General features: G+C 50.0%; 1 protein-coding gene across 2 annotated transcripts in view; it reads left to right on the top strand.

Annotated features, from left to right (window-relative positions):
* Positions 1-23,674, top strand: part of CD4 (CD4 molecule) — a 39,086-nt gene extending 15,412 nt beyond the window's left edge. For both annotated transcript variants that reach the window (XM_044983649.1, XM_044983642.1), the window contains 9 exons: positions 6,682-6,806; positions 18,486-18,641; positions 18,747-18,890; positions 19,135-19,389; positions 19,925-20,281; positions 20,457-20,693; positions 20,786-20,904; positions 21,200-21,267; positions 23,300-23,674. In XM_044983649.1, coding sequence (XP_044839584.1) covers positions 6,746-6,806; positions 18,486-18,641; positions 18,747-18,890; positions 19,135-19,389; positions 19,925-20,281; positions 20,457-20,693; positions 20,786-20,904; positions 21,200-21,267; positions 23,300-23,330 — 1,428 coding nt within the window. In that variant the 5' untranslated portion in view covers positions 6,682-6,745 and the 3' untranslated portion in view covers positions 23,331-23,674. The remainder of the gene's footprint in view (positions 1-6,681; positions 6,807-18,485; positions 18,642-18,746; positions 18,891-19,134; positions 19,390-19,924; positions 20,282-20,456; positions 20,694-20,785; positions 20,905-21,199; positions 21,268-23,299) is intronic.
* Positions 23,675-26,563: the final 2,889 nt, after the last annotated feature.

Below are 26,563 nucleotides of genomic sequence, written 5' to 3'. Positions count from 1 at the left end.
CTGAGTCAATCAACTTTTCTAGTGTAGACCAGCCATGAGAGGAGACTTGACTATAGTGTATGATTATCTTCATGAGGAGAAAATGCCAGATACTAAATAGCTTTTTAATCTAGCAGAGACAGCCAGAACAAGAACCAATGCTTGCAATGTACATCTAAGCAAATTCACATTAGAAATAATGCATAGGTTGGAACAAACTACCCAGGGAGTGGTGGAGTCTCCATCTCTTGATGTTTTCAAATCAAGGTTGGATGCCTTTCTGGAAGATAGACTTTAGCCAACCACAAGTTACAGGGTCCAATACAGGGATAATGGTGAAATTTAAAGACCTGTGATGTACAGGAGGTCGGACTAGATGATCTAATGATCCCTTCTGGGCTTAAAAATCTATGAAAAAACAGCTCTTATTGTTCCCACCTCCTCTGCTTCTGTACTGGGCAGCTCTCGGCACATACTATATCTTCAATGGTAAAAAAATATATACCTTTCCCTCCTTAGTGCCTCATGGAGCCTCCACAGGTCTACGCAGACACAGGTTTTACTGATTACTGGAATCACAGCAGTATGCCACACATGCCAGTTCAGTAATACATTCTGTTACACCATTCTCACCATCCTGTTCAGTTCTGCCTTTCGCTTTCAGAAGCAGCAGGATTGTCCCCCTCCAGCACAGAGTACACTCTCGGTAGAATAGCCACTCGCTCCCCTCTAAAAGACCACTTTTGCCAACTACTGTCCTATATTCCTCTATGCTATTTATAAGGTTCATTTTAATGGTTCTGCTTGGTCAAGGAAGTTACTTGGGGTGTCACCATTAATGAGAGGCATGTCAAACACATACTCTTTGCTTCTGTAGCTAGTATGGGCTTTGAACTGACCCAGACAATGTATTTATCCCATGGGCTACTGAGCACCACTATGGGCTTCTCCAGTGTAGGGCAAGGGTTCTTCTCCTTAAAGTCACCTTTGATCCTGAATCAATTTTAGATTAAACCAGAGGCTTGCACATCTTGAAACTAACACTCCCTGTCTATTCACAAAGGCTGACTTGGGAGGCAGATCTGAGGAAATAAGCAGACCTCACCCTTGCCAGATTCCTTTGCTTCAGCAAACATACTCCTCGTGCAGTTTTTTCATACATTTCCTTCACATGTTTCCACTGGTTGGACAGACTTAATCTGGCCTGTGGTCTCTCTTGCCACACCTGCCATTTTTGTTTCCCACAACTATGCTCTTTGGAGGCATATTTTTATGATGCTTCTCTTTTCACCATGGGAACTTTCCCTTGTTTACTTCTTGTATCAAACTCTGATTGCTTTCTTGCAAAGTGTCTTTCATTTTCACTAGCACAGACTGCTGGTGTAACGGTTGCACCTCCTGTTCCGGACGTCAATTGTTATTTTCTGGAAAGTCCCTTCTTTTGAGTTCCAGCTATTAGATGATCTCTTGTATGGTCTGCCTTATTGATACCAAAGTCGCAATGCTCTTCTAGTTCAGATAGGGCCCTTATACAAAAAAAGCCCACTCTTTCTCCAGGCCTCCACACCTTCCAGTATAAGAATTCCTATTTGTGTATGACACCCCTTTTGGAATTAATACTCAGCTCATTTTCTTTGAATAATGTAAATTGCTATTCTCACACTCTTCCTTCGTGAAAGCAAATGATTTCCAAGCATTTTCAGCGGCAAAGAGTTCTGTGGCACCTTATAGACTAACAAACGTATTGGAGCATGAGTTTTCATGGGTGAATGACAACTTCACCCACTTCACCCACGAAAGCTCATGCTCCAATACGTCTGTTAGTCTATAAGGTGCCACAGGACTCTTTGCCGCTTTTACAGATCCAGACTAACACGGCTACCCCTCTGATACTTGACAAGTATTTTCAGCTTCACTCCGCAGTGCATCAATTAATGAGCTGACCTATGGTGCCCCACTCTCTGTGAAGTGCTCCTTCTACTCGGGCTACTTCATGTACTTGGCAAACTAAAAGTCTTTGACACAGGCTGAACTTTGGCATTTAGTTTTCCCCTTATTTATGTTGATTCACAACCAGACTGCTTTTGATGCCACTGCATGTGCCAATGGTAAAGAATCACAGAAAAAGTTGCTTTCATCGAACACTGAACAAGGAACTTTATCTGAGTAGAGAAAGTAATATTACCTCTAAGGCCCAGTCTGCACTAGAAAATTAAGTTGGCATAACAACATCACTCAGGGGTATAAAAAATCCACACCCCTGAGTGGCATAGTTAAGATGACCTAAGTCCTTGAATAGCCAGTGCTAGGTCAACAGAAGAATTCTTCTATCAACCTAGCTACTGCCTCTTGGGGAGATGGATTACCTACACTGTCAAGAGAACACCTCCCATTGGGGTAAGCCGTGTCTACACTGAAGTCCTAAAGTGGTGCAACTGTGCCGCTGTCAGTGCCAGGTTTACAATGGGACCCTGACCTGCTCTGCTTGCACTGTGCCCTAAGACCCTGCCAGCTCCCCCTCCCTCCTCGCCCCACTCACCACTTGCTCCTCTCAGCCTGCCTGCTGGCCGGTCGAGGGCGCCTCTCCACCCCCTGGCCCCACCTGCCAGCTTCTCTCTGCCTCCTGGCTGGACCCCAGTGCACCTCAGGCTCTTGGCAGTCTCTTTTTCCCATCACCTGTGGGGCCCCGCCTGTCTCCCTGGAGCTGAGCCGCCTGAGACTGGTGCAGAAGCCTGGCCAGTCTCAGCCAGGTGGTGGAGGGGGACAGTGTGGGGGGCTTGGCTGGGCCCCTCCAGGCAAGTGGGTCCTGAGGGATCCCAGCCAGGGCAGGCCCTGGCCTGGCTGATAACACCACGCCTGAGGGGCCAGAGCGATTCCCCGCCCCAGGACCAGCCCTGGCTGCGCTGCCGGCTCAGCCAGGCAGACACAGTTGCCTCCCAGAGGGCCAGTGAGTGCAGCTGGGAGACAGGGCATGGGGGAGTGGGTCTCTGGGGTGCCTAGGGGGGAGTGCTGGGCTGTGAGGGGGCGGAGATGATCTTTGTGTGTTGGGGCACTGGGGAGTGGGGTTTCTGTGTGGGGTGCTGGGCAGTTGTGGTGGGGCTGTGGGCACGGGGGCGCAGGTCACAGGGAATCAGGGGGTGTTTTCTGGTGTTGGGTGGGTTGGCGGGGGGGATGTGTGGTGTGGCCTGGTCCCACCCCTGAGGGGAAGAGGCATGCTGGCTTCATAGGGCCGGGTGGGCCATTGTGTGTTTGGCAACTGCCGGTTTGTAAATAGTGCCCTCGCACTGGGCTGGGCGAAGCAGGGCCACCCCTGTCATGCCATACCCCTAGCCGGCCCCTCACTCTGGGGACCGACTCTCCCCCGCCCCACGCCATGCTCCATTGCCTCCATGGGGGCCCACAAATATGTTTGGCTCCAGGCCCACAAAAGGTTAATCCAGTCCTGGCCGCTGTAACTTTTTAAGTGCAGAGACTCCTAAAGCTAATCCAGGAGTAGGCAACCTATGGCATGCATGCAGAAGGCAGCAGGCAAGCTGATTTTCAGTGGCACTCACACTGCCCGGGTCCTGGTCACCGGTCTAGGGGGGGCTCTGCATTTTAATTTAATTTTAAATGAAGCTTCTTAAACATTTAAAAAACCTTGTTTACTTTACATACAACAATAGTTTAGTTATATATTATAGACATAGAAAGAGACCTTCTAAAAACATTAAAATGTATTACTGGCATGTGAAACCTTAAATTAGAGTGAATAAATGAAGACTCGGCACACGGCTTCTGAAAGGTTGCTGACCCCTGAGCTAATCTGTCCTCCTGTGTCTGTCTCTCTCCTACCTGCACTGCCAGGCTTCTGCCTCAGACCTTCCCTGCCCCTCCTGCTACAGACATAAAGAAGCAGAAAACATACGAGCTGCATAAGGAGGCCTGATCTCTATCTGAGACAGGAGAGCTCCTGGGACATAACAGTGTCGCCAATTTTCATGACTTTATCGTGAGTCTCATGATAGTTGTTCTTTGTCTTAAAGCTCCAGCTCCTGGAGTAAGTTTCTAGCCCTCATGGCTGGAGAGAAGCACTTGACAATGGGAGCCATAGAGGCCCACAAACCAGAAAACAAACAAAAAGAAACCAACATTTAGTATTTTTTAAAATCTCATGATCTTTAATCCAATCTCATGATTTTTGCAACGCTTGGGATTGGCAATAGTGGGACTGTAATGCTCCTTCCCCACCCCAACCCCAGACAGCCAAGCTTCCTGCCTTGAAGAGGAAATTCAGCGAGCTTAAATTTAGAAACAGGAACAACTCAAATTACCTGCCACCCCCTTACCTTCTGTCCCCAGAGCTCCTCTTCCTGCTCTGTATCCGGCCCTAACCACGACCACTGCAGTGCACTAAAGGGGTTGCAGATATCCTGCTTCGTGGAACTGAGGAAGCTAGAAGAGAAGGAAATGGTGAGGGGGCATGAAAGGAGCCAGAGGGAGGGTAGGGAGAGGTCTGATACGAGAGCAGGTTGGCCCCAACACCATCTCTGAAGCCACCTGAAGTATGGGGTTTGTGTTAGGGAAACACAGGGGGCTTTGCTCTCTGGCCCGTCTGTTCTTCACAAGTCCTGCTTCCCCCCACTGTCCTGTGGTTACATGGGTGACTTTGTCCTCCATCCCCATCCCTCCTGTTTCCTGCAAACCTGCACCATCCCAGGAATACCCAAGGGGGACTTTGCTCTCCTAGCCATGTCTGTCCCTCCTTTCTCCTGTGACTTGCAGCCCCCACATTCCATGGCTGTAGAATCACAAAACACAAGTGCTGCAGGTGAGAAAGATCGATCCAGGGAATGAGGAAGGATGGTAGCAGAGGAAGCAGGGCCAGGAAGAGGGGAGGCCCCCCCATCACTGCAGTGTATGACTGAACCTGTCCCTCTTCCTAGCTCTGCTGCCCCTGTACCATTCCTTCCCTTTCTCAGGATCCATCTGTATCACCTGTGGCCCTTTTTGTATTTTGTGATTCTGCAGCCATGGAGTGTGTCTTACATACAATCCACCCCTTGCTCCAGAACGTGAATGTTCATTTATGAAAATAAGGGCCAGGTTCTCTGGCCCACAAAGTTCATTTTGTACTGTGTAAAGCAGTGCAGGATGAACTTAAACAGGCTGCAGAGTCCCATAGGGCAATTTTCCCTACACCCAGAGAATCTCTGCCAGTGGAAAGCTGATGGAGGCAGTGAAGATGAGGGAGGGGGCATTTTGGTGACAGATTGATGCATGTTGAGAGTGGGAGAGGAAATGGTAGAGCCAGCAGTAGAAGTTAGAGTAACTGCTGCAAGGCAGCCACAGATCAGGGAGCCACAACCGGTTCCAATGGCCACTTCCCTGCACTACGGTCAAGCACGGGGGAGAATAGGACCCTACATATTTTTCTAGCTCTTACACTCAGGGTAGGTCTGCACCAGATATGCTACTGCAGCACAGCTACAGAGCAACAGCTGCCTCGCTGTAGTGCAGACATTTACTACAGCGATGTAGTTCTTCCACAGGCGTAGTTAATCCACCTCTCTAAGGCCAGGCCTAAACTACAGCCCTATGTAGGTATAACTATGTCACTCACAGGTGTGGAAAATCCACACCCCTGAGAAAAGTAATTATACCAACTTTAACCCCTGGTGTAGACAGCTCTATATTGACGAGAGAGCTTCTCCCACCGATATACCTACCTCTTCTCGGGGAGGAGTTTTAACTATGCCGACAGGAGAGCTCTCGTCCGTTGGCATAGGAGAGTCTTTACTTAAGTGCTATAGCAGTGTTTGAAGTGTAGACCTGCCCTGAGAGACAGTAGCTAGAATTCTTCCATCAACATAGCAGTGTCTACACTGGGTATTAGGTCATCTTAATTACATCACCCAGCGTGTGAAATTTATCAACTTTTTACTCAGACCTTAGTCCTTTGGGTTTTCTTTCCATGATTTTCAGTTAACACCTGTTTAATTCAAATGCTGCAAACACTTGGGAGAAAAACTCTCTTTACTACTATTTCTACTCCTTCCCTTCTTCCCTGCCCCACATTTCTGAGAATCCCAACGAGTCCTCCAGGGAACACCAGACTTGACAGTCATGAGATTTCTAAGGAAAAAAACAAAAACAAACTAACTAACCAAAAAACCCTTTAAAACGAGCTTTCCAGGCTGCCTGTATCCATCACAAAGAAGCAATTAAGGCCAGATTTTTGATCTGCCTTTGCAGGCCCTCTAGCCTCCCCTCTGCCCATTCCAGTTCAAAGTTTGCAACCCCTATCTGAGGCAAAGGTCTCCACTGCCACCTGGGTGCAGGAACCCCAAAGTGCCTTTCCAGGCGCAGAAAGGCCAACTGCTGCCGTGCTGCTGAAAATCCTCCAGCACCCCCCACTCCCACAACTTCGACAGGCAGCAGTTCCATGTGATAATACAGAAACCTGCAGCCCCAGGAGAACTGGAAATCTAGGGACAGTGTAAAATACACTGAATTCGATATCAAACTCCAGGGAGAACACACTGGTTGGCTTCTTCATTGTTATGTTGAATTCCCTTGATTCTGTGATAGAATTTCCACCTAGCTGTGCTGTAGCACAGCAGACACCAGGGGCATTGACCAAGTACATAGGCCCAGCCATGGAGCCACAAGACTTGGAAAATAAATCACTATTAATAGTTCATTTGGGTTTTTCCGCATTAGGATCCCTTTACCTGGATGGTATTTCCAGCTCACAGTTCACGGAGGGAAGGAACAATCCAAGAGGATGGACCCATTCAGCATCATGACAAACAGCATCCTGGCTGTCTTCATTGTGATGCAGCTCGGTGAGTCCCTGGCTGGGCAGGGTGTGGTGCAGCAGCGTGGGTATTTTTCGTCTCTTTACGATCTCCTGATTTCCTGCTTCAAACTAAACAAGTTTTGCCCTTTTTCAAAATGGCTGCCATCTCCGATTACTGACAATGGGACTGAATCCACAAGCCTAAGATGGCCTTATTAGGTAAAAGTGAGGCAACCACTATGCAGCTACATGTGATAATACAGAAACCTGCAGCTCCAGGAGAACTGGAAATCTAGGGACAGCGTAAAATAACTGAATTCGATATCAAACTCCAGGGAGAACACACTGGTTGAATCACCACACCAGGGAAGATGGCCCCTTTTAGGGTGTGTCTTCCCTGCACAGGTAACTCAGATGATCAGCACCCATGTTTGAGTACCTGGGTTAACCTAGCCTGGGTGTGAGCAGCCATACTTCAAAACCATAACCTATATGACTGTGACCTCACTGCCACTGCATTTACCCGCATATGTCTCTAGGACTCCTGGGGGCACATCCCAGGGTTCTTTATACTGCAGTAAGCTGAGCTGTTCCATAATTCTTTCCCAGTGAATTGTGGGAGGATACGGGGCGGAGGGGAGGAGAGGGGAGAATTGAGGAAAGGCAGTGGAGGTCTATAAATACTTGAGAGATTTAGCCTGTCTCCTCCCTGCAAAGTGGGTGGCTTACTTGGGCACTAGCCAGTACCCCTAGCCAGGCTAATTAGCCTATGCTGAAAGCACCACTAAACTTAGGTGAGAGGGTTTTGTGTTTAGACAGGAGAGGGGTTAGAAGCAGCACCTGGGTGAGAGCCTGGGTTAACTCTGCAGTGAAGATTTAATTCACCACTGAAGATCCATTAGATGGAAACAACCTTCAGTCTCCACTGAGATGCGCTGGAGTCAGACTGGTGACCGTCTCCGTAACCCATTGGCAATGGCCTGAGGCATCCATCCCTCAAGTAATGCTAGCATAGAGGGGGTCCCATAGGAAGACAAATATTACATACAAGAACATGGAGGTTTTAACATCAAACAGTTGGAGATGCTGGAACTAATGCTCGCTATGGAACCTAGCCCTTGTCTGCATATGTGTTATGAGACAGTCTTTCTCGTACTGAGCATTTTTTCCACATGGATTTTTTAGCAGGACTTGAACCCTTGGCTTTTCAGAGTCACAGCACAGATCACCTTGTGCTAAAGGAATACCTGGTAATAGAAGTAAGCTGGACATACACAAGTCCATGGGTCTAGATCTAATGCATCCGAGGGTTCTGAAGGAGTTGGCTGATGGGATTGCAGAGCCATTGGCCATTATCTTTGAAAACTTGTGGCGGTCAAGGGAGGTCCTGGACAATTGGAAAAAGGCAAATATAGTGCCCATCTTTAAAAAAGGGAAGAAGGAGAATCTGGGGAATTACCGACCAGTCAGTCTCATCTCAGTCCCTGAAAAAATCATGGAGCAGGATCTCAAGGAATCCATTTTGAAGCACTTGGAGGAGAGGAAGGTGATCAGGAACAGTCAACGTGGATTCACCAAGGGCAAGTCATGCCTGACCAACCTGATTGCCTTCTATGATCAGATAACTGGCTCTGTGGATAGGGGGAAAGCAGTGGACATAACATGATATATCTTGACTTTAGCAAAGCTCTTGATATGATCTCCCACAGTATTCTTGCCAGCAAGTTGAAGTATGGGCTGGATGAATGGACTATAAGGTGGTTAGAAAGCTGGCTAGATCGTTGGGCTCAATGAGTAGTGATCAATGGCTCAATGTCTAGTTGGCAGCCGGCATCAAGTGGAGGCCCCATGGGTTTGGTCCTAGGGTCGCTTTCATTCAGCAACTTCACTGATGATCTGGATGATGAGATGGATTGCACCCTCAGCAAGTTCGCAGATGACACTAAGCTTGGGGGAGAGGTAGATACACTGGAGGGTATGGATAGGGTCCAGAGTCACCTAGAAAAATTGGAGAATTAGGCCAAAAGAAATCTGATGAGGTTCAACAAGGACAAGTGCAGAGTCCTGCACTTAGGACAGAAGAATCCCATGCACTGCTACAGGCTGGGGATTGACTGGCTAAGCAGCAGCTCTGCAGAAAAGGACCTGGGGATTACAGTGGACGAGAAGCTGGATCTGAGTCAACAGTGTTCCCTCGTTGCCAAGAAGGCTAACGGCATATTGGGCTGCATTAGTAGGAGCATTGCCAGCAGATCGAGGGAAGTGATTGTTCCCCTCTATTCGGCACTGGTGAGGCCACATCTGGAGTATTGCATCCAGTTTTGGGCCCCCACTACAGAAAGGATGTGAACAAATTGGAGAGAGTTCAGCAGAGCGCAATGAAAATGATCAGGGGGCTGGGGCACATGGCTTTTGAGGAGAGGCTGAGGGAACTGGGCTTATTTAGTCTGCAGAAGAGAAGAGTGAGGGGGGATTTAATAGTAGCCTTCAATTACCTGAAGTGGGGTTCCAAAGAGGATGGAGCTCGGCTGTTCTCAGTGGTGGCAGATGACAGAACAAGGAGCAATGGTCTCAAGTTGCAGTGGGGGAGGTTTAGGTTGGATATTGGGAAACACTATTTCACTAGGAGGGTGGTGAAGCACTGGAATGGGTTAGCTAGGGAGGTGGTGGAATCTCCATGCTTTTTTAAGGCCCGGCTTGACAAAGCCCTGGTTGAGATGATTTAGTTGGGGATGGTCCTGCTTTGAGCAGGGGCTTGGACTAGATGAGCTCCTGAGGTCTCTTTCAACCCTAATTTTCTATGATTCTGTGAACTACCCAGATATTCCGCAGCTAGCTCTGGGAGGGGAGTACGGTCTAGTGTTTACAGACAGGCTGGCCAGACACATGGTGTATGACAGGTTTTTTTATTACTATTGTTTAACGAAAGGCAGTTTGCAGGATGGTTGATATTTGGGTCTCCTATGTTAGAGGCCTGGGTTCCATTCTCAATTCTGCTAGATATTACCTTATCTGTAAAGTGGGTGGGATAATAATTGCCTCTCCCATAGTGTAGAGGTATGAGGCCTTGGTGTCCCCTAGACTGTAGAGTATTTTTGTACGAAGGGTCTGTCTGCTCAGGGTACAGGCTGCGGCAGGGCCGGCTCCAGACCCCAGCGCGGCAAGCACGCGCGTGGGGCGGCCCTTTCCCGGGGGGGGTGGCAGGCTGGGCCGGCGGACCTGCCGCAGTCATGCCTGCGGGAGGTCCATCGGAGCCCCGGGACGACCGGACCTGCCGCAGGCATGACTGCGGAGGGGGCGCTCGTCCCGCGGCTCGGCTGGACCTCCCGCAGGCATGACTGCGGATGGTTCGCTGGTCCCGCGGCTCCGCTGGACCTCCCGCAGGCATGCCTGCGGCAGCTCAAGCGGAGCCGCCGGACCTGCGAACCGTCCGCAGCTGCGGGAGGTCCAGCCGAGCCGCGTGACCAGCGGACCCTCTGCAGTCATGCCCGCGGGAGGTCCGCTGCTCCCGCGGCTCCGGGGCGCCTCCCGCGCATGACTGCTTGGGGCGGCCAAAAAGGTAGAGCCGCCCCTGGGCTGCGGGCTGGCTCAAGGAGGTAGGACAGATTCCTAAATGTAGGACTGTCCTGCAAAATTTTAGATGAGTGCAAACCTATACAGTCAGTGATCAGCTCTCTGCCACCAAAAGTAGGAGAGGCCAGGGGGCTCTGCCCCCAAGCAGCCAAATGGGAGACCTCCTGCACTTTTGTGTGTATGTTTCAGTTTGAATATTGAACCTGAAATGACAACATACAGATTGGGGCTGGGCAACTTCCCTATAAAAACGAGAATGCAGGTGCAAACCAGTATGGTTTATTGTTTTTTTAAAAACCATAATTTTTAAGCCAATCTCATGATTTGCTGGGGAAGGGAGTCTGAGTTTGGAGTTTTGAATGCATGGAGTTGGCAATGCTGCAGCAGGGAGACTTTGCACTGACTGAAGTGATAAGATGTCATGATATTGGGGCAGGGGTGCCAAGACCAGTCCTGGTCCTGTGGGTCAGGACTCCCAATAACCTGCAAATCTGTGGAACTGTTTGTAAGGGACCTGACCTTCGGGCACTATCACATCAAATACAGCACCAATCCCAACCACTCACCACAAAGTGCAGGAAGGAAAATGCTGTCCCCTGCAGCACCCCACCCCAATCCCTGTGATGTTTCCTATGAAAGGATTTGCTGTGACAGACTCAATTTTGCCAGTTGTGATTTGATTGGCGCTCTTGCCATACGTGGTGTTTTTCTTAAAACCCCAGCTCCAGGAATGGAGAACGATTGCACAAGACTCTCAGCTTTCAATTAGAAAAAAGGAGGTTTTGCCTCTCCAGTTTAGAGAAAAGCTTGAAAACTTGACCCGAGTGTGGCCTGAAAACACCAAAACAGAAAACAAAGAAAAAGAACCGGTCACTGATTTTTTAAAAAAAAAATCTCATGATTTTTATTCTCATGACTTTTTGTGGCCTGACTCATGATTTTTGAAGGCCATGCTGCAGCCTTCTGGAGACACGGGCCCAGGGAGAAGTTTGTATATATGTGTAAAACAGAACAGAATCTCTGTCAGCTAGGGAAAGAGAGAGAAGGAAACGTAGGGAGGGTGTGCAGGAATGGGAAAAAATGGGGCTGAAAGAAGAGAGAGCCAGAGGAGAGAGAAATGAAGGGAGGAAATCCAAGCGGGAGAATGGAGAGTAAGGTCAGCAGGAGTGGGAAGAAAGGTAAGATAGAAAGACAAAGACAGAGATGGCTGTAACTCCAGGGTGGGACAGAAAATGTCAGAAACAGAGATAGAGACAAACACAAGCATACTAGGATTTAGGCGACACTCACTTAGGCCTTGTCTACACTACAAGACTATTTCGAATCTACTTAAGTCGAATTTGTGGATTCGACCTTATGAAGTCGAATTTGTGTATCCACAGTAAATACACTAATTCGAATTTCTGAGTCCACAGTAACGGGGCTGGCGTCGACTTTGGAAGTGGTGCACTGTGGGAAGCTATCCCACAGTTCCTGCAGTCCCCGCTGCCCATTGGAATGCTGGGTAGAGCTCCCAATGCCTCCTGGGGGAAAAATGTGTCGAGGGTGCTTTTGGGTAACTGTTGTCATTGAACCGTCAATCACGCCCTCCCTCCCTGAAAGCTCCGGCGGGAAATCTGTTCGCGCCCTTCTCTGGTCGGTTACAGCGCGGACGCCACAGCACTGCGAGCATGGAGCCCGCTGCGATCATCGCTGCACTTATGGCCGTTGTCAACTCCTCGCACCTTATCGTCCACCTCTTCCACAGTCAGCTGCTGAGAAATCGGGCTAGGAGGCTCCGGCAGCGCGGTGAGGACAGGAATTCACAGAGTGGCGCAGACCTCTCACAAAGCAGGGTACACCGCGCCGTGGAGATCATGGTGGCAATGGGTCAAGTTCATGGTGTGGAACGGCGATTCTGGGCCTGGGAAACAAGCACGGACTGGTGGGACCGCATAGTGCTGCAGGTCTGGGATGAATCACAGTGGCTGCGAAACTTCAGGATGCGTAAGGGCACTTTCCTTGAACTCTGTGACTTGCTGGCCCCTGCCCTGAAGCGCCAGGACACCCGGATGCGAGCAGCCCTGAGTGTGCAGAAGCGAGTGGCCATAGCCCTCTGGAAACTTGCCACGCCAGACAGCTACCGGTCAGTAGCGAACCACTTTGGCGTGGGCAAATCTACCGTGGGGGTTGCTGTGATTCAAGTAGCCCACGCAATCGTTGAGCAACTTCTCTCAAAGGTAGTGACTCTCGGAAACGTCCAGAACATCATAGATGGCTTCGCCGCGATGGGATTCCCAAACTGCGGTGGGGCTATAGATGGGACTCACATCCCTATCCTGGCACCAGCCCACCAGGCCAGCGAGTACATTAACCGAAAGGGCTACTTTTCAATGGTGCTGCAAGCACTGGTAGACCATAGGGGACGTTTTACCAACATCTTCGTTGGGTGGGCGGGCAAGGTTCATGACGCACGTGTGTTCAGGAACTCTGGTTTGTTTAAACGCCTCCAGGCAGGTACTTTCTTCCCGGACCACAAACTAACGGTTGGGGATGTGCAGATGCCTACAGTGATCCTCGGGGACCCAGCCTACCCGCTAATGCCCTGGCTCATGAAGCCCTATACAGGCGCCTTGGACAGAGAGAAGGAACTCTTCAACTACCGGCTGAGCAAGTGCAGAATGGTGGTGGAGTGTGCTTTCGGACGTCTCAAGGGGAGATGGCGGAGCTTACTGACTCGCTCGGACATCAGTGAAAAGAATATCCCCGTAGTTATTGCTGCTTGCTGTGTGCTACACAATCTCTGTGAGAGCAAGGGCGAGACCTTTTTGTCCGGATGGGAGGTTGAGGCAAATCGCCTGGCTGCAGTTTACGCTCAGCCAGACACCCGTGCCGAGAGAATATCCCAGCGGGAAGCGCTGTGTATCCGGGAGGCTTTGAAAGCAAGTTTCCTCGGAGAGCAGGGTAACCTATGACTCTCCACTTGCTTTCAAGAGAAACTGACCCTGGGCCTGTGTCTGTATGTGTCGATTTCGATCTGCGGTTACATACCCCGTTCTCCAAGTTTCCCCCACTTCCAAAGCACGTTTTAAAGCAAATTAATTGTTACACTCATTATTAATAAATCTTTGTTTTACTTTGCATTTCTGTTCAGGTGTTGAAACATGGACGCATACTGTGCTGGGCATGGTGTGCACTGATGTACAGACCGCTTGTTCCATAGAGGAATGACATCCTCCTGCTCCTACATAGGTCTCTGGGGTGGGGGACGGTTGCAAGTGGTTGTGCATGAAGGGGAGGGATTGCAGGAAGGGGTGGGTTTGCAGGAAGGGGCGAGTGGTGCCTTCTTTGGATAGGGGTTTGGATGACGGCAGTGGGCTGCGGGTTTGGGCGTAGGAAGGGGTGAGGGGTGTGGGGGAAGGGTGAGTATCTGTCCGTGGATGAGGGCTCTTGTTGGGGCTCAGGGCAGCGGAGAGGCTCGGTGCTACGGTGGAAGTGCATGGTAAGGGCAGCGTGCCTTAACATTAAGGGGGTGGCAGGCGCTAGGACCCTGGACAAGCATACACATCACAGAATGACCCGGGGCAGCATACACCACATAGAGTGACCCTGGTGCCTACTGACTGCAGTGTGTGTGTGCCCTGCAGTTGATCATGCCCCCAAGTCTGTACCCTGGTAATGTAGGCTATACCGTGCAATTATAAATCCCCTCCCCCCCCCATACACAAAAAAATCCTCTGACACGAAAGACGTGACCGAAACAGTGAATAACAGCAAACAGCTTTTAATAATCTAATACACAGTGGGGGGATGAAACTCGGATTTGGGACTGGGTGAGCCTGTAAGGGAAGCACTTCTACAAATGTATAGCGTGAGAGGTGTGTGGTACATTAGCGCTATGCAGTGGTGCAGTGACAGTTCTCACGGCCCCTACCGCCCCTCCGTCTTGTACTTTTGGGTGAGGGGGGGGCAGGACTTCTTGGCAGGGGAGGGCGGTTGCAGATACACTGCACGGGGCTCTGTCCTCCTGCCTGCGGTCCTGCAGAACATCAACAAGGCGCCGGAGCGTGTCCGTTTGCTCCCTCATTAGGCCAAGCAGCGTTTGAGTCGCCTGCTGGTCTTCCTGCCGCCAGCTATCCTCCCGTTCGATGTGTGTGCGATGCTGTTGACATAGGGTCTCCCTCCACTGTCTCTGCTCTGCCGCCTCGGCTCTGGAGCAGGCCATCAGTTCCGCAAACATCTCGTCCCTAGTCTTTTTCTTTCGCCGCCTAATCTGCGCCAGCCTCTGCGAGGGGGATGCCGGGGCAGTCCGGGAAAGAGCCGAAGCTGTGTGATGGGAAAAGTAACTGATTTCCTTGAACAGATACATGTTTGCGAACAGTGAACACAGTCTAGTCAGTTTCTCTGAACAAGACCATACAGGGCAACAAGTCTCACGAGATCTCAGGACAAGTTCGAGATTTCGGAATACGCTCTCATTGGCTGCGGCATTGCACAGGAGAGCGGACAAGTGGGGAGAGACAGCTGAATCCGTCTAGCAGACAGTCCTGGTAAGCCTTACAGTACATTCTGCTTATCAGTTAATGGATAGCTGTGCCCTCCCGCTAAAGGCAATCTGGAAATCATATACTCTGACCCTTTTCCAGCCACTCCCGCCAGTGCACGGGAAAGATCAATGTATGCTTTTCCTATGTGGCCTACAACATGTGGCTGTTAAGCGAGGGTCATTGTTATGCAAAGTAAAAGTCAACCATTCACAACAGTAACAATACACTAATTGCCCTAATTAGATGCAACATTTCATGAACGAGATCACCCTGATGCGGGTCCCTCGGAGTCACAAAGAGTGGATGCTAAGGGAAGCCCTGCAGAGACCAGGACCATATGCGGCCATGCTTGTGGAGGCGATGATTCCCATCTACATAAGGATGTCCTGGCGCGGAAGAGTGTGCTTCCACGGAGCACCCAACAAGGCACCTCTCCCCAGGAACCTCCTGCGGAGGCTTTTCGAGGACCTAAATGAGACCTTTCTTGAATTGTCCATGGAGGATTATTGTTCAATCCCTATATGTGTGGACCTACTTTTCGTATAGTTTTTCATTGAAAATTTTATATATAGCATTTCTATTTTTTTATACCTGTTTTATAAAAAATAAATGTTTACATGTTTATAGCACTTACCGCCTGATCCTTCCCCTGATTCAGAGTCCGGGTTAACGGCCGGGGAGGGTTGGTAGGGGATCTCTGTGAGGGTGATGAAGAGATCCTGGCTGTCAGGGAAAGCGGTTTTGTGTTCGCTGTCGCCTGCGCCGTCCTCCACAGACCCTTCCTCATCTTCCCCATCGGCGAACATCGAGGAGGAACTGTCCAGGTTCACTATGCCATCCACTGAGTCCACGGTCACTGGTGGGGCAGTGGTGGCAGACCCACCTAGAATGGCATGCAGTGCCTCGTAGAAGCGGCATGTCTGGGGCTGGGCTCCGGAGCGTCCGTTTGCCGCTCTGACTTTTTGGTAGCCTTGTCTCAGGTCCTTGATTTTCACGCGGCACTGCATTGCATCCCGGCTGTATCCTTTCTCTATCATTGCTTTGGAGACCTTCTCGAAGGTCTTTGCATTCCGCTTGCTGGAGCGCAGCTCCGACAGCACAGACTCCTCGCCCCACACACCGATCAGATCCAGGACTTCCCGGTCTGTCCATGCTGGGGACCTCTTTCTATTCTTGGATTGGCCGGACTCCTCTGCTGGAGAGCTCTGCATCGTTGCAGGTGCTGCGGAGCTCGCCCCGATGTCCAGCCAGGACGTCAGATTCAAAGTGCCCAGACAGGAAAATGAATTCAAATTTTCCCGGGTCATTTCCTGTGTGGCTGGTCAGAGAATCCAAGCTCCGACTGCTGTCCAGAGCGTCAACAGAGTGGTGCACTGTGGGATAGCTCCCGGAGCTACTAAGTTCGATTTGCATCCACACCTAGCCTAATTCGAGCTAGCCATGTCGAATTTAGTGTTACTCCACCTGTCGGGGTGGAGTACCAAATTCGAACTAAAGAGCCCTCTAGTTCGAATTAAATGGCTTCCTGGTGTGGACGGTTGAGCGGTTAGTTCGAATTAACGCTGCTAAATTCGAATTAAAGTCCTAGTGTAGACCAGGCCTTAGGCTTTCAGCTCCCCAGCCATCACCTCTCTTGGACGAAGACCCATGTCTCTCTTCCTCCTGACTGTGGTATTCCCAGTGATGAGCTGCCAAAATCTTAACAACCGGTTCCCTATAAAAAGTTCTGATTTAAGCGGGGGGAGCAGGGGCTGGGGTGGGGGGAGACATACCCGTGGGACTGGGGGCAAATTGCCCCACTTGCCCCCCCTGGCAGCCCTAGAGCTTGCAGCTCCCTCCTCCCCTTACCTTCCCGGCAGCTCAAAGCAGCAGGACGACTCAGGAGCTCAGCTGAGCTGCCCAGCTGCTGGCCATGCTGTGGCTCTTCGGGGTGGGGGGAGTGGGGGAGGGCCTGGGGGAGACATCCTCATGGGGCCAGGGACCCCTGCAGGGCCCGGGCCAATTGCCCTACTTGCCTCCTCCCTTCCCCTCTGGCCAGCCCTGGAGCTTGCAGCAGGAACCCACCCCCACCTTGCTGGGCCTCTCAAAAAGCAGCAGCAGGACAATTGGGGAGCTCAGCTGAGCTGCCCAGCTGATGCTGGCAGCTGGCCATGCTGCAGCTGGGGGGAAGAGCCGGGGGAGCCTCAGCCTCAGCCTCCCGAGCTGGGAATCCTGGGAGCAACAGGATGGTCCAGCCCGCGGACCGGAGTTCTTTGCCCACCCCCTGGCCCTTTAACAACCGGTTCTCCACGGAGGTCTAATTTTAGCAACCAGTTCTTGGGAACCTGTGGGAACCGGCTCCAGCTCACCACTGGGTATTCCCAGGCTGCACAGTTCCCTACCTACACCATGAATTCCCCAGTAAGGACTGCCTACAAGAACAATGTCTGCACTGTGCTTTCTCTCCAGAGGATATGAACAGGGTAATTGCTAGCAGTTAGAAGTTACCACACAGGTCTTTCTAAGCCAACACATTTATTCATAAGGCAAAAGCAATACAGAAAAAACATGCTAAAAACAAAAGAAGTATTTAGCAGTGATCATCCCACCTCTAACAAGGGATCTGGTAGGAGTCTGTCCTTCAAACCCCACACAGGGTTTTCCCTGTGGTTACAAGTTCATAACTGTCCCAGAGTCAGACCCAGAACACCATGAATAGGTCAGTCTCTTCTTTATACACTTTGGGCCTTTCATCTTGAGATTCCAGGGGCAGATGATCAGCAAACAATGGTCCCCTCTTCAGGGCACAGCTTCATAAGGCTGGGTTTTCACATTCACCTCCCCCGGAGACAGGGCCGGCTCCAGAGCCCAGCGCGCCAAACGCGCGCTTGGGGCAGCATTTTACCAGGAGGGCGGCAGGCAGCTCTGACGGACCTTCCGCAGGCATGACTGCGGATGCTCCACCAGAGCCGCAGGACCAGCGGACCCTCCGCAGGCACGTCTGCAGGAGGTCCACCAGAGCCGCGGGACCGGCGACTGCCAGAGCGACCCGCGCGGCGTGCCACCCTGCTTGGGGCGGCACAATTCCTAGAGCCGCCCCTGCCCGGAGAGTTCCCAGACAAACCACTGGACACTGTTTGTCCCCAGAAATCCATTCTTGTCTGGCACATTGTTCAATACAGTCCTTTGAAGTTCATAACAGTTCCCAGGGTTCACATCACAGCTCACCCCTAGAGAGGTTACATACATCCCGGCCCACAATAATACATAACCTTTGCATTTAATTCAATATATTTAAATGTAATCCAGATATATGTACACTTAATTCAGTAAGGTTTTTCATGGATATTGCAGGAAAATGCCACATCTGTCACCATTTGTTAGAGATAGATAGATAGATAGATAGATAGATAGATAGATAGATAGATAGATTTTATGGAAGAGAGTTGAGGTGGTTGGAATGAGGAGACTAGAGATTTTGGAAAGACTACAAGAAGAAAAAGAGCAAGTAAAAATGGGGTAGACTCCCAGGAAGGAGTGTGGGGGAATAGGAAGTTTGGGGTCCATTTTGATGGAGACAGGATATTAATTTTGCCACTGTAATGACTGTTCCTTCCCCCCATTATTTTTGGGGGAGTCTCTTTCAGGTCTGATCCCCATTATGGCTGAGGGAGAGACAACAGTGTTTGGTGCTGTTGGGGAACAGGTGATTCTGCCCTGTACTGACAAATCCCCGAGTGATAAGGTGACCTGGAAATACAATGACCGAGTTGTGATCCAGTATCTGGACCGTCTCTTGAGAGGTAGAATTCCAAATTCACCACACCCTTGTCCCTCATACAGGGCTAGAGAATCCCCGCTCTCTTGGGGAACAGCTTTCACCCACAGCCTTTTTATTTTCCCCAAAGGCCTAAACTTCAAGGATCGGTATGAATTAAATACGCAGGGGAACTTCTCCCTGAAACTGTCACAACTGGAGCACTCTGATGCTGGCAAGTACGTCTGTGAAGTTGGTTCCAGAATTTTCAAGGTCGAGTTGCAGGTGTTTGAAGGTGAGCGATCCGGGACAGTGAGATGAGAGTGCAAGGAGCTTTGAGACAACACTTTGCTGAGGTCCCTGTCCTTTGTTCATCTCCTCTGGCCTGAGCTATCGCAGATCCCTTTCCTCCAGCTAGCCCTACCTCCTCAGATTGCCCTTCTGCTGAGATTCCCATGCTCACCTTCATCCCAGTCCCTCGCCTGGAGGAAGCTGGTGGAGGACAGGACTCACTGGATGGGCTCTCTCTCTCTTCACAGTTACAGGCTCTCCTAGTGGCTACCTCCTGCAGGATAAAAATCTCATGCTGAGCATACAAGGTTCCTCAAGTGCCAGTGTCACCTGGTCCAACAACCGCAAGGATAAAGTGACAGCCACTCAGTCAACAGAACTGAAGAATGGTGGACGCACTCTGCAGATACACAACCTCCAGGTTGAGGACAGTGGGACCTGGACGTGCCACATCACATCCCTGCCTGCTAAGCTGGACATACCCTATAAGGTGCTGGTGATAGGTAAGAGAAGCATGGATCCGATCTCAGAACTTTGCAGCTGCCTAGAAAATGCAGAAGATGGTGGATAAATCTAAACATATCCCATCTCCTCCTCACACACAAGCCCAGGGAAAGGTCACAGCCCATTACCTGGGTTCCTAGTTCCCAGTGTCCTGAGCAATGCAGCACCAGGGCCTTCCTCACAAGATCTCCAGGCTCACAGACCTCTCAGCACTGGAGGTTGGCTCCTGAGCTCCTGTTCCTTGGCCCAGTCTCACCCTGTTCCCCCTTGTTCTCCTAAACAGTGCCCCTCCCCCAGGGATTTGTGAATCTCAGACTCATGCAGATGATTCTCACCCTTCTGGCCTCCTGAACTGTTGTGGCTCTTCTCTGAGCTCCTCCAGAACTGAGCACAATAACCCAGATGGGATCTCCCTAGAGCTAGACAGAGGGACGGACTATCTCCTCCCTGCTCCATGGTGAAGTTGCAAAACTGATGATGAGACTATTGCTCCCTACACTTCTGTATGTTCTCCTCTTTCTGCTCTGAATTCAGGTTTTCATAATTTGAAGCGGGAGACGCTCTACGAAGCTGTTAATTCCACTGTGTCCATCTCCTATTCTCTGAGCACTCACCTGCTGCAGATAAGAGAGCTGGAGTACGTCAGGGTAGCCTGGGAGTGGAAATCAAAGACAGACAGCAAGTACCAGGAGAAGTTTAACTTCAGTGTCACCTCTAAAGAGCTGCTTTTGCCTAACCAAATGGCCAACATGCAGGTTACATGGAAACCCAGCCATACCCTGGAAGTGAAACTGTCCAAAGTCCAGGTCAAGGATGCTGGATGGTATAAGTGCCAGCTCACAGTCAGCCGTGGCCATGTGGAGAAGGCCATCCACCTGGTGGTGATGACAGGTGAGAGGAAGTTGTGGCCCCTATGGACACTACAGAGGAAGTCAGGCAGGAGTATGGGAGGTGCCTCCCAAAAAGATGCCTACAATCTGGAGACCCCTGAGACTCTGTCACAGACCCTATGGAAAGGTTGTTCCCATCCCCTCATTTGCATGTCCCCCTCTTGTTCTCTTTGCAGTCTCTGCTGACCCTGTTGGGCCGCTCTCCAAATGGGCTAACGTGACTCTGCTCTGCAAGCTCTCAGCTCCTATCCCACCTAATGCCCAGCTGTTCTGGGAGCATGTGAACGGGACGGAGAAGAAATTAAATATGTCGGGTCACAATGAGGTGATGGTGAAGACCAAGACTGTGGGGCTGTGGAGATGCAGCCTTAAGGTGGAGAATAACACGATAACCAGAATTGACTACACTGTGGGTAGGGAGACCACCACCGCTTCCTCCATTCAAAGCCCCATGCTGTCTCTCTCTATGTCTGTCTCTCCAATTCTCTCACTTCTCTCTCCACAGTGAAGGCTGCTGAATGGAATGTGCTGATCGTGGTAGTGGTTGGACTTGGAGCCAGCATAGTGCTGCTTCTCCTTGCAAGCCTATTTATTTTCATCTTTACTGCCCGGCAGCGGAGGAGGGTGAGTTCCCAAGTCCCAGCAGACAGCAAAGGAGGAAAGTCCCTCCATTGAACTCAGGATGAGTCTCGGAGGATTCCCCACTTCAGAGAAGCAAGTGGGAGGGAACTAGGAACCACCACCCCTGGGGAAGGGACTCTTAAAATAGCCATATCCCAGTTAAATCTCTGAGGAGTGAGGCAGATAAAATCTGTACTGTCATGGCAGGCACAGGGTTTGAAACCACCAGCCACTTTGGAGGGTAAAACTTTAAACACAGAAATGTGGGTTCATGCCACACTCCTTTCTCTCCTGGCAGCGACGGGCTGAAAAGATGGCACAAGCCAGGCAAGACTTGATTGAAAGGAGAATATGTCAGTGTCAACGGTAAGTACAAATCCAGGCCCCTCTGACTAGGGAGAGATTCTGGCCTCAAGAAAATGAGGCTGGCTGCTAGCTCAGGGATGGGGGAATAGGACATGGGGCCTTTCACTTCAGGCTGTGTCTAGACTGTAATTCCCTCAGTTGCAATTAGTGACCTCAGTTGTGATAAACACAAATCAGTGCATCCTCACAGTATTCACACTCATGTTAAGTGGCTTTACGGTTACATGCCAAATCTACACTATCACTGCATTGGCTTGTTAGCAGCAATTTCTTCTGGGCATTCATCCCAGAATTCCTAGCGTTGTTCCAAACTGCAGTATGTTATGAGTGATTGCCAATAGCCTTCTGGGAGGCCTCAAAGGTGCCCAGAGGGATTGTGGGAGGAGAAGACAAATTCCCAGAATCCCTATAACAATGTCCAAGTAAACCAACACATGCTGCTTCACTTGCTGACTGCTTTCATGAGAACAAGGGTTTCTCACTGAGTGAAGAGCTGGCATTTCCTAGGATTTGGTGATTCTATGCTCTGAGGCAGCAGAAGCAGCTGTGGAGAGACAGTGACAGCTGTGCAGTCATCAGGGCCGGCTCCAGACCCCAGCGCGGCAAGCACGCGCGTGGGGCGGCCCTTTCCCGGGGGGGGCGGCAGACTGGGCCGGCGGACCTGCCGCAGTCATGCCTGTGGGAGGTCCACCGGAGCCCCGGGACGACCGGACCTGCCGCAGGCATGACTGCGGAGGGGGCGCTCGTCCCGCGGCTCGGCTGGACCTCCCGCAGGCATACCTGCGGCAGCTCAAGCGGAGCCGCCGGACCTGCGAACCGTCCGCAGCTGCGGGAGGTCCAGCCGAGCCGCGCGACCAGCGGACCCTCTGCAGTCATGCCCGCGGGAGGTCCGCTGCTCCCGCGGCTCCGGGGCGCCTCCCGCGCATGACTGCGTGGGGCGGCCAAAAAGGTAGAGCCGCCCCTGGCAGTCATTACTAGCAGAGAGCCATGTAGTGGCAATCTTAGCTGGAAGAGACTGTTGTGTGTTGATCCCCGTAGAGGGGCAACAGACCTAATCTATCAGAATTGCCCAGGCGATGGCATGTACTAGTGAGTGATGTAGAGTCTCTGGACAAGCACTCAGTGTTCAAAAGCTATTTTGGGCCAAACCCATAAGTACAGAGTGGTGGGGGCGGCATCATTGTTCTCCAGTCCTGGGATGACCAACTGGGAGAACATCCGATCGAGGAAGGCCGTGTTTCTGAAAGCCCCGGGAAATGCCTCCTTATGCACAATGATTGCTCTGTGAGGAAGATGATTGCTGTTATGGTTGCACCTTTCACATTTGCAAAAGCAGCAGTGAGCTTTCTAGGCCTGCCTGGATTGCCAAGATTGAACTGCTTGCTTCAGTCTTTAGGTGGCCAGAAACTAGACCTCTTGAACCCCATAATAGGAAAACAGGTGCCAACAACATAAGAGATCCTGTCATATGCTGGATTTATATGCAGAGTACACTAGTGAACTTTAAGGGTTTTATTTGCCTTCTTATCATTTGTCATTAAATATTACTAAGTTCCTAGTAAATGTTATTTTAGGTGGCAGTGAGGGCTGAGTGAAAGAAACATAGTGGTGATTATGTGCTAGGTGACAGAAACGTAGCTCTGCTTTCATCTGTTTTTATGTGAGTGCAGGTAGCACAGTTATTTATGATTCTAAAGAAGCCCTTATTAGAAAAAGACAAAACAGTACAACTACATCTGAAAACAGAACAAGCTGTGCAAAACGTGAAGCAATACAGTCACTCTGTAACTCCCCTACAGAGCTCAGTGCAGCCACATTGGAAATGAAGAGCATTACGTCACACAAATGCATAATCAACGTTGTATAAATATTGCACTTCCCCCCAGCTATGTAAAGTATTCTGTGTTCTATGCCTTCCAGTCTGGCCAGAGGTCAGGAGACTGGCAGGCTCAGTGGGGTCACAGCATAGAGTAGGGGGCATTTCACCTCTACAATACCAGAGCTCATGCTGTTTAATTTCTTTCTCTTGCAGTCAGCTGAAGAATGACTATTCCGATGCTTGAGACAGAAGGGTGAATGAAGTCTCTGCCAGTGATAAGCCACCTTGCAGCCCACCTTGCTTGCTTGGATCCAACTCACCTTTCCTTCCTCAAGTGCGATGCTTTGTTCTTTCATCTTTCTCCCAGCCTCATTGCCAAGAAGAGATTTTATCAGGTGTGGATGGGATAGAGTGAGCAGGACAAGCACCCACCCACGGTGATGGCTCAGCCCCAACTCCATCAGGGAATGTACTGAATGTAAGGTATACACAGATGTATTTTGTGCATATGCTTGATTTGACTTCCTGGATTTTATCTCAGATGTTTCCTATATCTGCTCCAAATGCAATAAATCACTTTAGAGTTTTCATTGCAAAATCTGACTTTATTTGCCTGATGCACCAAACAACTCCCTCTAATGATAACCCCTACAACTGGCCTTCCCAAACACCCCCGGCCTGCCCTGTCCCCAGAACCCACCTGCCCTGCTGCCAGAAGCCCTCCCTGATTCCTGCATCCTGTGATTCCCTTCCTCACCTCCCTGCCCCAGCCGCCGCCTTCCCCAATCCAGCCCTCCAGCCAGTGACAAGGAATGCTGGAGACTTTCCCTTAACTTGGTATTTCCATGCTTCCAAGGATTTGGGGTGGGTCCTGAGGTATCCTTACTGTCACTAACCATAGGTTTTGCTTGTTAATTTACTGGTTTTTACAGAATGTTGGTTACCAGGTTGAGTAGCTCCCTGGGGAGAGGGATTAAACAGGAGCTGCACAGTGGAAGCTGCCCCTGGTTGTGCTGACCCTTCTGAGAGGTGCCCCAGGAAGGTCTGTGTCTCCAGAACATGTATGTCTCCACTGAAGGGATAGTGGCCATAATCATGCCAAGTAAACCTGCTGTATTTAGCCTTACCCCTAACAGTCCACCCTGGAGGACATTAAGGACAACCACAGCTTCACATACAGTGACCTTCAAGAGCCACAGTTGGGGTGTGTGTGGCTAAATTGGACATTAATATTCTTTCCCCTTGATCATTTTTAATTAATAATTGGAGATATACCAATTTCCTAGAACTGGAAGGGACCTTGAAAGGTCATTGAGTCCAGCCCCCTGCCTTCACTAGTAGGACCAAGTACTGATTTTTGCCCCTGATCCCTAAGTGGCCCCCGCAAGAACTGAACTCACAACCCTGGGTTTAGCAGGCCAATGCTCAAACCACTGAGCTATCCCCACCCCTATTCTGGTCTATACTGTATTATCCAGCACTTTACCCACCGGAAAGCTCTAGAAACGGGCATTTTGGATATCTCCCAATACATATCTTCAATAGGTTGGCAGGTGTCCGGTTTTCAACCAGAACACCTGGTCGAAAGGGGACCCTGGCGGCTCCAGTCAGCACTGCTGACCAGGCCATTAAAAGTCCAGTTGGTGCGGGGCCAGCAGGCTTCTTACTTGGCTTCGCGTGGCTCCCCAGAAGTGGTGACATGTCCCTGCTGCTCCTGGGTGAGGGAATGGCCACGGGGGGTCCGTGCACTGCCCCCACCCTCTGAGTGCTGGCTCCACAGCTCCTATTGGCCAGGAACCATGGCCAATGGGAGATGTGGGGGCAGCGCCTGCGGGCAGAGGCAGCACACAGAGTCACTTGGCCGCACTTCTGCCTAGGAGCAGAGGGACAAGTCACCGCTTGCAGGGAGCCACCCAAGGTGAGCGCTGCCTGGATCCAGTACCCCAAAACCCCTCCCACACCCCAATCCCCTGCTCCAAGCCCTCTTCCACACTCAAAATCCCTCCCAGAGCCTGCACCTCGCACCCCCTCCCATGCCCCACCCCCCAGTCCTGAGCCCCCTCCTGCACTCAAACTCTCTCCCAGAGCCCAAACCCTGCACCACCTTCCCCATTCTGAACCCCTTGGCCCCACCCTGGAGTCCCCTCCTGCACCCCAAACCCCTCATCCCCAGTCCCACCCCAGAACCTGCACCCCCAGATGAAGCCTTCACCCCCTCTTAGTTAACCAGAACTTTTGACTAACCAGCACCCCCCATGCTCCCAACATGCTGGGTAAAACATTAAAAACTTAATACAGTAAACACTTTATTTGCTTTAAAATTTTACAGATTTTTCTTTTCACGGATCTTGTTACCGAATAAAATTCTATTATTTGGAACATAATTCATCCTTATTAGTTCACACAAGTCTTTTTTCTTTTTCTTATTTATTTATTTGCAATGAAGCTGTTCCTTGAATCATTCTGGAAAATTTTTCATCCAAGGCCATATAGGAAATATGTGGCAGATCAGGGAACTGAACCCATATCAGCTAAGCTTCCAGTTACCTCCCCATAAACATACAAAATATGTTGCGACTTTTAACACACTTTCTTCCCTACTACTCAGAGCCGATTCAAATGTATTTAACTTCATATCTCAGACTGCTCTGGTATGTTGTAAAAAGATGTTTTTAAAAAAGGTAGACATTGGACATTTTTAGTCATATAGTGCTTTTTGAAATGGTTAAAACTGACCTCAAAATGATCTCATGTTGGGTCTTTCCCCCCTTTCAAGATTCCTTAGAAATTCATCAGTTCCCAAACTACAACGTCGCATTTGAAATTGCTCCTCTAACTCCAAAAACAGATTTCTATAGAATGTTTTCACCTCCATTAAATGAAAAGCTAGATACAACCTTAACAGTGATGTTAAACAACCACAACACTAAACACAAGCATAAATACATGTTAGTACACCAAAATACAAGACACAACCACAATAAATTAAAAATACAATACACCATGTTTAAAACAACCATAATAATTCACAATAAAACTCAAACAAATTGACATACAATGGCAAAATAGTGGTGTATAATAGTTGACAGACCACCACAATAGTACACAACCACAAACACAGTGATAACAACCATTATACCCAACTCTGAAAAGCTGCAACATACAATGACAAACCACCACAATTTATGAACCATCACACAGAATGACGGAACCACACTGATAACATACCACTAAAAAATAGGAATAAAAGCAAAATGAAACCACATTGATATGAAATTGCACAAAAGGATCCAAATAAACAACGCACAACAGTATCTGCAATGAAAAAATAATTAAAACAGCTAGAACGCTGCCCAATGGCATATGACCACAAAAGGCAATGGTTTTGAAAAAAAGCTGGACATATTGTAGGCTTTCCATAATTGTTTGGATTACTATTATCGATGCTGCTCCTGGGCTGTAGTGAGGAACCAGCAT

This window comes from Mauremys mutica, chromosome 1, assembly GCF_020497125.1.
Source record: "Mauremys mutica isolate MM-2020 ecotype Southern chromosome 1, ASM2049712v1, whole genome shotgun sequence".
NCBI classification, from domain to species: Eukaryota; Metazoa; Chordata; order Testudines; family Geoemydidae; genus Mauremys; species Mauremys mutica.
This window is presented reverse-complemented; position numbering and strand designations above follow the sequence as displayed.